The 14480-nt window shown below is 35.2% G+C and overlaps 1 protein-coding gene across 1 annotated transcript; it reads left to right on the top strand.

The window, feature by feature from the left end:
* The first annotated feature begins 5851 nt into the window (after window positions 1-5851).
* On the top strand, window positions 5852-9805 carry LOC138315331 (uncharacterized). The gene is made up of 3 exons (XM_069256268.1): window positions 5852-6097; window positions 6542-7237; window positions 8307-9805. The coding sequence occupies exons 1-3, from the start codon at window positions 6061-6063 to the stop codon at window positions 8702-8704; spliced, it is 1131 nt and encodes a 376-aa protein (XP_069112369.1). The 5' UTR covers window positions 5852-6060; the 3' UTR covers window positions 8705-9805.
* Window positions 9806-14480: the final 4675 nt, after the last annotated feature.

Genomic DNA, 14480 nt, shown 5'->3' with positions numbered 1-14480 from the left:
AAAAAATCCATTATTGTTTGGTTTAATAATGAATGATCAATTTATATTATGTCAGAACTGACAGTCGTTTACAGGAAAATGATACAAAAGGAAACTTACGATATTTAGTATGCGTCCGAAATACTTTTTTCAAGAACCTTGAAATTTCGCTGGGCCGTTTACAGAGGTGAAAATATGGGGACAGCAATGCACCCTGGGAGATATTGATCTGAACGAATCTTACACAACCAGGAGACTCAATGCAAAGCAGGACTTCAGTCTGGATATTCGAGTCAGTTCATGTCAAGGTTTTACCACCAAAGCATGAATGTCTGCCTCGTCTGGCATGACCACTTGCGATGTATACTATACTTAATGACAGTAGCGGTGCTGAAATTAAATCACCCGTAAGTACTTGCAAAGATGATCAGTAGTACCTCTGCGTCTAAATTTAACAAATGTTGGCTGAGCAATTGAGATTGGTTTAGGAAATAAAGGTGGCGAGGGCAAGACAAGTGATATAGATGAATAAGCTTACAGTAAGTGTTGCAAGCAACAAGCATCCCCTGCCGCCAATTACATTTTCTAACCTATGGCAAGTTATTTTTATTGCATAGTTATGCTACCATTGTATTAAATTTGAACAAATTCCGTTTATGGTCTCAATTTATCGTCCGGAAACTAAATTTTGTGAAAAGAGCTTACAATAAGTGTTGCAAGCACACGTCACCTGCAGTCAATTACATTTTTCTAATCTATGGCCAGTTATTTTTGCTTAGTTATGCTATCGTAGTATGAAATTTGAACAAATTCTATCCCAAATTATCCCCCGGAAACGAAAATTTGTGAAACACTTTTTTCAGCAACAGTGACCTTTTGACCCCATACTCAATCCCAAACTATGTTATCCCCTACTTAACCTTTGTATTAAGTTTGAACAAATTCCGTTAATGCGTTCCCAACTTATCATCCGGAAACTAAAATTTGTGAAACAATCTATTTTTAGTAACAAGACCTTTGTAGTTGACGTTTTGACCCCAAATTCAATCCCAAGCTATGTTATCCCCTATGTTACCATTGTATGAAGTTTGAACAAAACATGTTGATGTTTTCTCAAGTGATTGTCTTGAAACTAATGTTTTCTGAAAAAATCTATTTTAAGTAACAGTGACCTTTGTAGTTGACCTTTTTATCCCAAATTCAATTCCAAGCTGTATTTTCCCATATGCTACCATTATGTGAATTTTGATCAAAATCCGTTGAAGTTTTCTCAAGTTATCACCCGGAAACAAATGTTTTGTGGAACAATATATATTTAATTCCAAATTGTATTTTCCCATATGCCACCATTGTGTGAAGTTTGGTAAAAATCTATCAGTTTGTTCTCAAGTTATCATCTGTAAACAAAATCCGGACAGAGAGACATACAGACAGACGGGAATAAAGAACAGAGATGGTGCGTTATCTAAGTAGTGCAGTATAAGCAAAAGAAAGCTACCTAAAACATAAGACACTTTCGGTACAAAATGTAAAGGACACCAAGGACCGAGAAAAGGTTGTAAAGAACATTTAGCAAAGCATTCTAGAGGAAGTTGATGCATTGTGACACCAAGTTCTGTAAAACTTAGATGTAAGTCCGTGCAGCATAGACAAAATTGGGCTCGACAGACAGAAGATTAACTTGGTAAGATATCAGGCATCTAGAACCTTAACAAGTTCAGTACCAAACCAATTGATGTTAGTATATGACCATCCTCGATACTCCAGGGCTTCCGGTCACTTACGATCTCTACACCCCTGGATTATCTCATAGTAAAACTGGAGGCAGCTCAGGGCAAACAATCTGAACCAAACACAGGCCTGCAAAGATTTTCTTTGATGACTAGAGTGAGTGAGGCACAACTTCAAAGTAACACAGTCAACCGCAGTTTACCGTTATACCACTGTTTTGATGTACATCAAAGGACTAAATTACCTGTTCTGTTATGTTGCCTCGAGTTTTACTATGAGATAGTCCAGTGGTGTAGAGATCGTAAGTGATCGGAACCCCTGGTGTATCGAGGATGGTATCATGACCTAATCGCTGCCAAATTCTATACTAGAATGAGAGTGCAGACTGCTCTTTGTGCCATCAACCGGGAAATCGTGTGCGTGCTACACCAATGCAAACAAAGTACAACAGACACTCTACAAACGTGCTGAGCGATTTTGTAGACGTCTAGGAAATTAAAGTAACAGAACAAAGAAGTGCATGCAGTCAAAAAGAGTTTACATTCATTAACTTTATTCAAAAGTGGAGATGGTGGCACACTTCTGTATCAACTAAAAAGAGGAATTCATACACCTGAGAAATATGGTGGATTGTATTCTCAGACATCATTCAATAAAACGTATGCCTAGATCTTCTCTGGTCACAGCAGACGAAGAAGTGGTTATGGTTGAATGTGAGGTATGCTGTGATAACGCATTCGAATGGACGACAATGGTGTATAAAGGGTTGACAGAAGATATGAGAACCCTAGGATGTAATAAAGGATCCACAGGTTTCCCTATGAATTCAACCTTGAAGCTACAATTTGCATTTCCACCACTGAAATCCATAGACAAAGTAGCAGTGAATCTACTCTCAAATTGACAGAAATGGCGCCTGATTGATCGTAAAGGAAGCGACAAGATCCGCGGTTGGGCAGTGATTATAGACAATGTTCTAGTTTAAGACATTAGAGACACCCCATTACAGATTAACCTCTGATAACGTCTGTAGACAATGGACGTATTTAGGTAATATCTTTTTAAGTCAATGGGTTTCAAATTGAGTTGTTCTAGAGTGATACACAATACCAGGGAAACCGAAACTGAAAGGATCGGGTAATATAATATTATAAGATATATTATTATGTAAAATTGTAACAAAACGAGGTGCGAGTGAAAAAATACTCTTTCTTATTTGGACATGAAGGACACCCTCGGTATTACAAAATGCTGTAAAACTCTCGGCAAGCTTCGGATTTTACAACATTTTGTAACCCTGGGGTAGACCATCCCTATCCTTCTCATCCACATAAAAAGAGTCTTTTTTCAATCACACCTCGACGTTAATGTAACTGCAAGTCAATTGCGCGGTATTTTAAACAAAAATCCTGTTGTTTGCATTTTTTATAGTAAAACCAGCGTAGTTTCTGTAAAAAAGATAAATTCGCCAGAAAATAGTAAAAAGTAGATAGAAAAATAGTAATTACAGTATGTTGACGCCCCAGGCGACATTCATGAGTGTATTGCATGGTAAAAACTACTGGCTGATCTAGGACAATACACTCATGTCGTCACAGCGTCAACAAAATTACTATTTTCTCGGAAACTAGACTGGACTTACTTTAAAAGATACAAACAACGGAATTTGCGTTGAAAATATCACGAAATGTATGGAGGATTGACTTGAAGTCGCGCTTTTTTTCGAATACATTTCAAAATGGCCGAAAATCATAGTAATAAATATGCAATAAAACGTCGAGGTATGAGAGAAAACTTCTCTTTCAAGCCTCGGGTTTGAACACATTTTGTGATTCTCGGGTAGAATATCCCTATCCTTCATATCCACAAATGAAAGAGTCTTATTGTATTACATCCGTAGATATGAGAAAAAAATAGACCACCTATGGCCAGATATCTATGTCCCAATTACAGACAAAAGTGACTTTAAGGTCATTATATGTTTGATATCGGCTGTGATTATGTAAATAAAACACATCGGCCTAATCTGCCTTTTTAGGATATCCCAACAATACATCAGATTGATAAATAAAGGTTATCCATTCTTGCTTTTTATTGATAAGATAGCATATCTTTAAACTTTGGTCTCGTTCAAACTATTTCGATACCTAGCTATCTCGTCATACGAGGACTGACTGATATGTCAGTATAAAGCTTAAAACATCAATCAGCCGTCGTATCTCGCTTTCATTCCTATAAGTGTACGAGGTATTAACACGTCTCTTGGTGTTACAAAGTAAACACGATTCTGTGAATCACCTGGTTAATTAATTGTCAGTTAATATGTTATAAATGTAGAAGGAATTCTACAGTTAACAAAATTGTTAACTGCACAAAGGCTAGTAGCATAGAACACCAGAGTTAGGTTGTACAAATGGTGATGAACTTAATCATATGATAAGTGAAATTTTCATTTATGGTTTGTTGGAAAATGTTTACATTCTTTAAAATTGGCGTGCGGATACAGAATGAAGTATTCAAGAAATTAGTGAAATTGTGTAAAGTCAGCTTCAACCGAAATTATTTTATCTTGATTTGAAAATTACTTTTAAACGGTTATTCGTCTAATCACCTTTTGAACAGTTAGGCCCAGCTACAAAACAGTTTAATCTGGTAGAACTGCAAACTTACACAATTGTGCAGGTGTTGTGCTGATTGTCAAGGTGGATGTTAATTATGAGCGAATTAGAAATAAAGTGATACTTTATGTATTGGTTGTAATAAAATGGCTGTTCTCTCATCACATTTCAATCTATACAGTATTTCAAGTTTTATATTTGAGATATTGCAATTTGCATGGTCAGTTTTGTCTACCGTAAACTATTAGCAACTGGGTTATATATCAATGGGTATACAGCCAGAACATTATAACTTTTGAAATAATCATGTTTGTTGATATGTCTGTAAAACTATTGCGACACGAATAAGCCATACTCTTGCACTTCTTAAAAAAATGTATATTTATTTTCTAATGCTGCAGTACACATATTCTTTATTTTAGATTTAAAAAATTCAAAAAAAACCCAAACTGTACTGCTAAATAGTATTATTTCAAAAGGATAATATTTTCTTCTATATTATATATCTTTCTCTTTAAACGAGGTGTTATAATACGATTATTACTAAAAAGTGTTCAAAATTGAAACAACAGTGGGACTATGATAGATAAACTATATATGAACTAAGAATATTATTTTTCCCATTCTATTACTAGTTTGTTTTCCAAATAAAGAAGAAATGAGATCAGATTTATGAAAATGGGAAACAAGAATATGACCTTATATTTTACCTCATAATTTTGAGAGAAAACAACCTAGAGTTTCGCTGACAAAATAATGGTGTCACAATTGATACCTACCCGCAATATGCAAACGCAGAATTATCTCAAGATTTTATTTGTTACTCTCAGACACATGAAAATGTGTTACATGAGGACATAATGATATACATAGACATATACATGACAAGATGGACACAAAATATACATGTACAAAATATAAAAATACATAGAGTTATAATCGTATAATGTTTAAAGTAATTTCATTATCTTTCTTAGAAAAATTGTGAATTTGTTTAAAACTTGGATACTGCAGATATTCAATAGAAAAGGTAGGATATTTGGTGTAGTACTGAGCAAAATATGTTTCTCTAATAGCTTTAATTTCCCTTTTTTGACATTTGAAAAGAAAGTAAAATTCATCTCCGATATCAACTTGACATAAATTACATATTCTATTTTCTTTTGGGATAATTTTTTTTTTTAATTTTGAATAAAACAGACCTTTAGACGAGGATTCTATGTCTGCGAACCATTTTTGTATAAAAGCGTCTTTATAAAAATTGGACCTTGGTTGTGGTTGCTGCAATGGAATTCAGATCTACAACACTGTGTATAATTATCAGCATTATACTTTGGTCCGGATTTACAATCTGTCAGTACACACTTGAAGCGTAGGCTCATCAACCATGTGATCTTATTAACATTTTTGTCTGTCAGATCATAATCCGTGCCTTCTGTACGGGAGGCGCATTCCAGAGAACAAAGCCTATTAGATGACTTTGATTCCCCCTGCTTTATTGATCTTGTACCATATATACCAATTATACTGCTGTTGACCAATCACGCACTGAGGAACAGCTCGGACAAAGATGACACACCTTAATACCTTCTGATGCATCTCCTTATAATGCTTGTTGGTGCTTAGTAAAGGTCCATGGTATTCATTTTGACGATTGTTCAAGAATCATGATCTGAAGGTGGAAGAGAACATTTACGAACTATAGGAGTACTGTGTTATCACAACTAGCACAATGATACTCCCGGTGTTGGTACTCCTACTTTTTGCTGGTAAGTTTCTTTATGTTACATGTCAAAAATTAGTGAACATTGTATTTTTTACCACTGGAACTTCAAAGTACATTTGTAATTAAAAAATGTACGCATTATCATTCTCCTGCAAGTCTTTGTTTCCTTAAATGAAAATAATGTGTAATTTTATAATATATTTTATGCACGTATTCAACTTCTTGTCACCATTAAAACCACCCAGAGCTGTGAGTAGTCGTAATACTAAAGTGGTCTTACCTTTGAGGTTGACTGGGTTCCATATCTGTTGATTAGAACATTAACTTATATACTAGGATCGAACTTTGTTTAAAGACTATATTTTAATGCATTCTCATTTATTATTTACAACTGAATTTCTGACCATTCTTTGGTCATTCTTGTTTTACCGTTTGGTTTGGTGTTCCTAGAATTTTAAGGTAAAATGGTATCTGCTTATAATTTCAGATAAAATGCAAAGTTGTCTAGGGACTCCATTATACGAATGGCCGCTTGGCGATACTTCCGGTCTTACCGATGTTATTAACGGAAACGATATGACAGCTTCCGGTGATGGTCAATGTTTTGTACTTGGCGAAGGCTATCCTGGGCTTCCTGGAGGGGCGATAACTCTGTCGAGAGATTCAACAGATTATGTTGAAGTCAATCTATCGCGAAAAGCACCTTTCCAAGATTTCACTATATCGATTCTGGTGTATCCCGAAGGAGATCAGAGCGGGACTTTGTTTTATTACACTAAGAACGAGATTGAGAAATTTCGTATCAATTTTATTTACACGACAGCGGTTGTCTCATTTCGTGACGGCTACGACAATCTAGCTGGACTGGTTCCAGTTGAGAATCTTCTTGTGGCTGACCAGTGGAACCACCTGGTGGTCCAACGGAAGTACATCAACGGGGAGATAACTATTTATGTCGATGGGATCAAAAAGATACAAGTCGATGACGACTTTCAGGATAGCATTCCAATACCAAACTCAGGAATGTTAGCCGTGGGAACTGTTCCAAACGATCCAGACCAACAGTTTGTTGGACGAATCGCTTGTCTTCAAGTGTTTGACAAACTTCTGACGGACAAACCCGGACAACCAGACAACACCTGGAATAAGTGTCTGTCGGAGTACTGGGAAGTTAAACCATCCCGTAAGTACATTTCTTTATTATATTGTTGATGTCTCTTCCAGTTAATACAGGATACTGTCATCTTCGATACTCAAGGGGTTCCGATCTTATACGATCTCTACGCCCCAAGTGGACTATCACATAATAAAACTGGAGGCAGCTCAGCGGAAAACATCACAGGCCAGCAAAAATTTCCTTTGAAGACTACAGAGAGAGTGACGCCCAACTTCAAAGTCACGCAGCCAACCACAGTGTACCGTAACGGCTCCGTTGACGTATATCAACTAACTAAATTACCTGTTCTGTTCTGCTGCCTCCAGTTTTACTATGAGACAGTCCAAGGGTTGTAGAGACAGAGAAAACTAGAGAATCTTTAGCTTTGTCTGAACTTCGCGTCAAAGGAAGCTAGTAGTAGTTTGTGGTGATGCCTCTTGATTATCTTGACTGGTTGTAGTTACGGTTGTCCCTTAGTGGATAACTTTAATTATATGAGTTGTTATCTAATATGAAATATAAAACGAGTTCAATAATTGGATATAGGCGAGTGGCATATCAAACTATTAATTTGCCTTTCAGGCTTTAGGCTGACTAGAGGTATTTTATTTCTCATTGACGTATCTTTTTTTTTTATCTTTATCCGGATATACTTAAAGCAAGTGTAAAAACCTAATATGAAAACTTCACACGCCACATTTTGGTTTTGAAAAATAGTGATAAAATAAGAAATAAAATTACATTTATTATCATGTTATCGGCTGCATTATTTCATTTAGTTTCAAACTGATATCAAAACCTCTTTTAAATAGATGTGGTAGAAAATATTATTCATTGCAAAAATATAAATAAGGCACTGGAATGAAATCAATTATTTCTGATGTAATGGAATAGAAGTATTATGGATTTATTGTACTAATCAGTTGTTACTACAGTGATGAAAGAAATAGTAAAGTGATCTCTAAAACAGGCAACCATTCAGTCAGACAGAAACGGGACACAAATTGGCTTTAGAGGGCATATTCCGCCAGAGAGATTATTCTTGTGTGTAGATCCACACGAAAGCAATACTTAGGTATCTGATATTTCATTTCAGTGATTCTACTACCAAATGAAGATCAACCGGGACAGCACTGCCTCGCCGAGGTCGTTGAGGACCTGTCAAATTTGATCACCCTTACTTCGCTTTTCAATGAGTTCAAATGGCAGCAAGTCCTTGAGCGTTTCCAATGGCAGGATAGTCAACGAGATGCCGGATACTTTTCTCTCGTCTCGAAAGGAACCAGACCATCGGTATATGTCAGTGCTCTTGGGTTTGTCAACACAACAGGAGTGCGCGTATGTTCGCGCGTTTGTTTACGCGTACAGGGCTGTCAGTCATTCGCTGTAGACAGAGAAACATTAGACGGTGTACCATGCTATCTCTACAACTATGTCTCGCGAGATTTGGTAGCCGGAAGTGACGTTGCAAAGTATTATGGAATGAGAGATTGAGGTAGTCAAGGAAGTGCGTTTATAGATGTTTTTGCTACTTATTAGATAACCAGTGACATGGCAGAACTACATGTATCGATTGATGACAAAGTTTTTTCCCTCATTGTTAATGTTGGAAAGCTGAGGATAAATTAATATCATACATTAGATTTAGGATGTTACCGTACATGTCTATTTAATTATAATTAATAATGGTTATATGTAGGTAGTATTCTGTTATGTTTCAGAAGTATAATAGTATTAACTTCTAATCGTAATCAAACAGGGACAAATTATGTTAAGTTTAGCAGCTGATGAAAAAGTACATGTACAATTGCACCGACAGAAACTGACACTATGATAGTCTGAAAAAGCACAGCTACCTAGTAGGCGGTGAACCAAACAGTGAGAAGACGCCGGTGTGTTCTGTAAGGACAAGCCATTATTGCTGCATCGATTACACCAAACACAAAATAGTTTTAAGTTTGGTCTTATTCGTGTTAGACTAGCAGACAAGAATTTCTTTAAAAAATATTGAATCCAAACCTCTCATGGTAGCCTTGATCCATTCACGTGTTTTTAATTTGAGGAGACTACAGTTATTGAGGTCTTTTTCCATAGCATCAAACAAGAATTTTTTTGAAATATTAAATCTATTACTAATGAAGCCTCACATGACGTATATTTTTACATTCCTGCCATATTTTTTTTTAATTTCAGAATACTAAGTTTATTCCTTCCTTGTATCAGAATTTGTTGATTTGACATTTACACTGTATCGCAAATTTAACCAGTTTTCTCTTGGTTATAAGTATTTACTGTTTGAAATTGTAAGACAATTGGAAACAATACTATCAGTGGGTTTATAAGTCTGTAGAAGAAAAAGGAATTGATTTTCATTTGCGATGGGCCAATAAAATGTTTCTGTTTTAGAAAACCGATGTTGTAATAATTAAGCACATTTAAATCAAATATGAAGACTTAAAAATACATTGTATGTTGCTTTCTTTGTTCAATATTTGTATTCCTCATGCTGTTTTCCAACAAGGTGAATATAAATATTGCCTCCAGTATCCAATAACAACTTACAGTTTTCTACAGTTTTTGCTAAGGTTTTGCAGAATTCTGTGATGTATTTAGGTCTTTAACTGAAATGCAAACATAAACATTCAGATAAAAATATAAACAAAAAGGATAAACCAATATAAAGCAAAGAAAAATGCAAAAAGGAATATTACAAAAGAAGAAGTTTGGTCTACAAAAGACCTTTAAATATACAGTATAATTGCAATTAAAGAACACATACCGGTATCTTAATGTATAGAAGTTTGACAAAGTAGTAAGCATAAAATATGTTTTCTTAAATACAGAGTACAACAGTAACATGTAAATATGTAAATACATATCAAAGAGCATCGTCGGAAACCCACGAGTCAGCGCTCTATCGATTGTTACCCGACGATTGTCATAAATGATAGAGCGGTGACTACCTTATTTATCTAATGATATGTCTCTAATTTGAAAAATTGCAGGGCATTCACTAATTAAATGTTTGACTATATCTGTACTTTTATTTGCACAACGCTTACAAGTTACGTCTTGTTCTGACCAAGTGAATGAAAGCTCCAGGAGGTACAAGATCCCACGTACTTTGTCCATACATTTGGCTGAGATGTAGCAAAGGATAGGACAGTATGTACGGTGAATAAGCGAGTAGCGTTTAAGCTCACTTTTAAGACTTTTTTCTCACCACTTACTGAAGTACCAGTCAGATAAAAAAAACTTTCAACAAAGCGCCTCCAAGCATTTTTCGGGATCTGAACAAGACTTATAATGTAGTGTTTGATTGATTGTTTGTTTGTTTGATTATTTTAACGTCCTATTAACAGCCAGGATCATGTAAGGACGGCCTCCCATGTATGCAGTGTGTAGCGTGTGTGAAGTGCGAGGTGCATGTTTTGGGAGACTGCGGTATGTTGGTGTTGTGTCTTCTTGTATAGTGGAACTATAATGTAGTGTAGAAATAGACTCTGTATTCGATAGTTTGCGAATATTGTGTATATATCAGGTATGAATTCACGTGCACATTTCACGTGCGGGGGTCCATAAAAAACCCTACAGAGCATCACATGGAATACGATGTTCCACATGAAATCCTTTGTCCCATTATAAATTTTATTCCAAAATATCATCTTTCTTGTCTCTATTTCTTTAGAATTATCATCCATGTTAAGACATTTCGTTGTAACGGCAGTAGATGATCGTTTTGTCAAGCCTATACAACGGCGATATACATATCTCTGAGTTCTTTCTAGAAAGTCTGTAGGAGCTTGTTTTAAGTCATTCCACAGTTCGCATTCATAAATCACGCGCTAGGTGTGACTATCCACCTAATAATTTGAGCACTCGTAAATGGATATGAACACCATTCGGCTTTAGGCCGATGCTTAGTAAGGAGTTCAGAACTTTCCTTCGTTTTGGGCACGATTGTTTGGCCCCTATAGCAGATTCCAGGTTCCTGGTAAAATAAATTCCCGCAAACTTGTTAACGTTGATTCATGATAGATTATTGTTTCCCAATTTGCATGGCACGAAACGGTTGTTCGCATTTGATTTACTGTTTGTAAAGTGAGCGGTTTTGAAGGTTAGTAGTTCAGTCTCCATTTACTAACGTACGAATACACGACATCAAGTTGATCCTGTGGCAATGGTTTACACGCTGCCAACAGCAATGTATCACCCGCCAATAAAGGCAGGGTACGTGAAGTTTTCCAAGTCCTGCATTAAGTTCATCAAGGTGAATTGTAAGATCATTTATAATAACTAAAAAACACCAAACAGATAACGATAGGGTAGGCTCATTTCTCTTTCCTTCGAATAAAACAGATGAATAAACATCTTTTTTCTTGTTCTTCTAATCCTGTCTTCGATTCCTTTCTTTAATATTCAGTGCAATATAATTGATATTTTTTCTCATCTCCAAACTCCAAATTTGTGCTATTTTCCTTCTTATGACCTTCTACGCACAAAATTTAAGCCTCATATTTAGTAGTTATTGTTATGTTTTACATTATGTGTGTGTTTGTAAGCCTCATATTTAGTAGTTATTGTTATGTTTTACATTATGTGTGTTTGTGTTTGAGAGTCCATTGAGTGTATTTGTATATCGTATTGAACGAAATACTGAATACAAAGATAATTATAACCGCGGTTACACTTCCGCTCTGTTGGCGAAATCCTTGCTGTAGAGGACGAAGAAAAGACATATTAGCTTCTGGAGAACAAGTGTGAACTTTATGTCTCTCAGTTTCCAATATCATATTGTAAAGTTTTACAAGTGTCTCCGAGTAATTTTATATGATCTACAACTATTCCGTCATGACCTCCCGCTTTGTCAGACTTCATGAATGAAAGCGCCGTCGACGTTATGGAAGCTTTTATCAAATAATTCTCCAACACATTAAGAAATATATTGCCGATGATTTTCATCGAAATGTGACTGATGTAAAGGTTCGTAAAATTTACTAAAATGATCTCTCCACGCCTCTACTTAATAACGAGATAAGTTATTGTTATTAATGATTTATTGTTTTTATTTATTACAACATTAATTTAAAGTAAAATGTTTATTCCAGATAATTTTCTCGTTATTACGAAAAAATAACTTTTCAGGTTTCCTTTCTTACCTTACCATTTTGCTTTCATAGATAGCAAATGAAACCGAAACATGGTTACTAGTGAAGTGAGGAAAGCTAAACCAAAAGCGAAAATAAGTTTGTTCTCCGCACATGAAAGTGTCCTTAATCCTATCGCGTATGCTTTACTGAAAATACGTAACGTTATTTTCGTCCAACTATAAGATTTAAAAACAGCTTTGAAAATGATTATTGTGGATTGATTCTGACGTCAGTACACCAGTACCTGCCAGAAAAACACTCCAATCGTTACAGAAAGGGTACAGTTTTGTTTCGCTTTTTGTTTGATTTTGCAGTACACCAACATCATTCTCGCGTTCCTGGATTTCAATTATCAGTCTCAAGACACACTCATTAATGATATAGTATATGTAAATACAATTGTGTGTTCAACAGATTAATGCGAATTATTGGTAGTTTATAAAATATGTCTGCCGTGGCTCCCATACATTTATTTACATGTGCTTTTATATTTCATTAGCCATGCATGTAGTCCTTTCATACTGAAGCAGAAGGTCAGAGTGTTAAACGGTATCAAATATTGAAATTATTTACCTTAAATATAACGAATGCTTTAGTATGTAAATTCTGCTAACTTATATTCAACTTCTCTTGTAATACATAAACACCAAGCACTTATCACATGACACTTTCAAATTAACACATTACAAAACATGATTCATATGTTAAAAGGTATATCAACATTATCTAACCGATATTCCAAGAGATCGTCAGACAGTTTTGTCAGTTTGCAAATACCCGATTTTGGTCTGTTTCTCCTGATTCGGTCATGTGTAACATATTATTGCGCAATATATATATTCTAGACTGTTATATATTTGGGTCACTTTTTCAAAGTCTCGTGTGTGACGTGTTCTTGGTACCAAGTCAATTCGATGATATCGGTTCTTAGATTTAATACAGAAATACATGTAAACAATTTAAATGATATACATCCGTATCAGGTACATGTATATATGTCTTCATTTTACATTATTATCCACGTGCTATAGATCATTCACCCCTGAAGACACTTGTAGGCTCTTCTAAACCAAAGACTAGACTAGTCCATTATGGAATTCCAGGGTGAATGAGTTAATGATGCTTACTCTACTACCCAAGATCTCAATAATATGTCGTGGAAACCACTGATTATTTTACTATCAACCTATATCATGGTTTTGCGCTTCAAAAAAAGTTGTTCTGGAAGACGGCGAAACATTATACTTCTTTGTAATAAATGTCTCTGATAATTTCATTCTTATATGTTTATGGGTTCAAAATATTGATTACCTACATACATGCTGAACGATAAGTTTGAATGTTATAAGTGTTTTTGAATGGTAATTATTGAATGTTAAGTTTTTGTATTTATGTATCCAATAAGTTTGCTTACTTACGGAAAGGTGTCTTATATATCTACTATACTACATGAATTTTACAACGAATCATAAATAAATTGGAAATAGGAACATTAGTCGCAGACACATATAAAAGCCTATCATCAATAGGCCTTAGTGCATAATAATCCATAAAACTTTGACAAAGGTAAGCAACGGTGAATAACACATGACTTTCAACATAAAAACGCATAGGATAAGACATTAGGCCTATTCGTTTTTTCAACTTTTAAGAAGCCGTTCCCTATCATTATATTACAAATCAACATACTAGGGAAATTTATACAACTAGATATCTATACATTAAACGATTCAAAGAATTTTACTTTAATAAAATATGATAATAGATCTATCCTCTAACAAAAAAGTATGTTTGAAGCTTATATATATGTTCAGAGTCATCCACAGGACTTAACATAAGAATGTAAATGCATAAAAGTTTTTCACCATCATGAAGCAGCAAGTTAAGGCGTATTTCCTTAACTTTACTAATTCACTTATTAACTTTGCATTGGCAAATAAATAATTTTGGCATACACAGTGGAGGTATGAACCCATTGACAAGCTGTAAACTCGTGCAATTTATGGTTCAGTCACGAATTCTGTATGGATCGGAGCTTTGGACTTATCAAACACAACAATCTCGCCAGGAACTCGACATTGTACAACGATACGCAGCCCGAAGGTGCCAAGGTTTCAAGC

This window comes from Argopecten irradians, chromosome 2 (assembly GCF_041381155.1).
Source record: "Argopecten irradians isolate NY chromosome 2, Ai_NY, whole genome shotgun sequence".
Lineage (NCBI taxonomy): Eukaryota > Metazoa > Mollusca > Bivalvia > Pectinida > Pectinidae > Argopecten > Argopecten irradians.
This window is presented reverse-complemented; position numbering and strand designations above follow the sequence as displayed.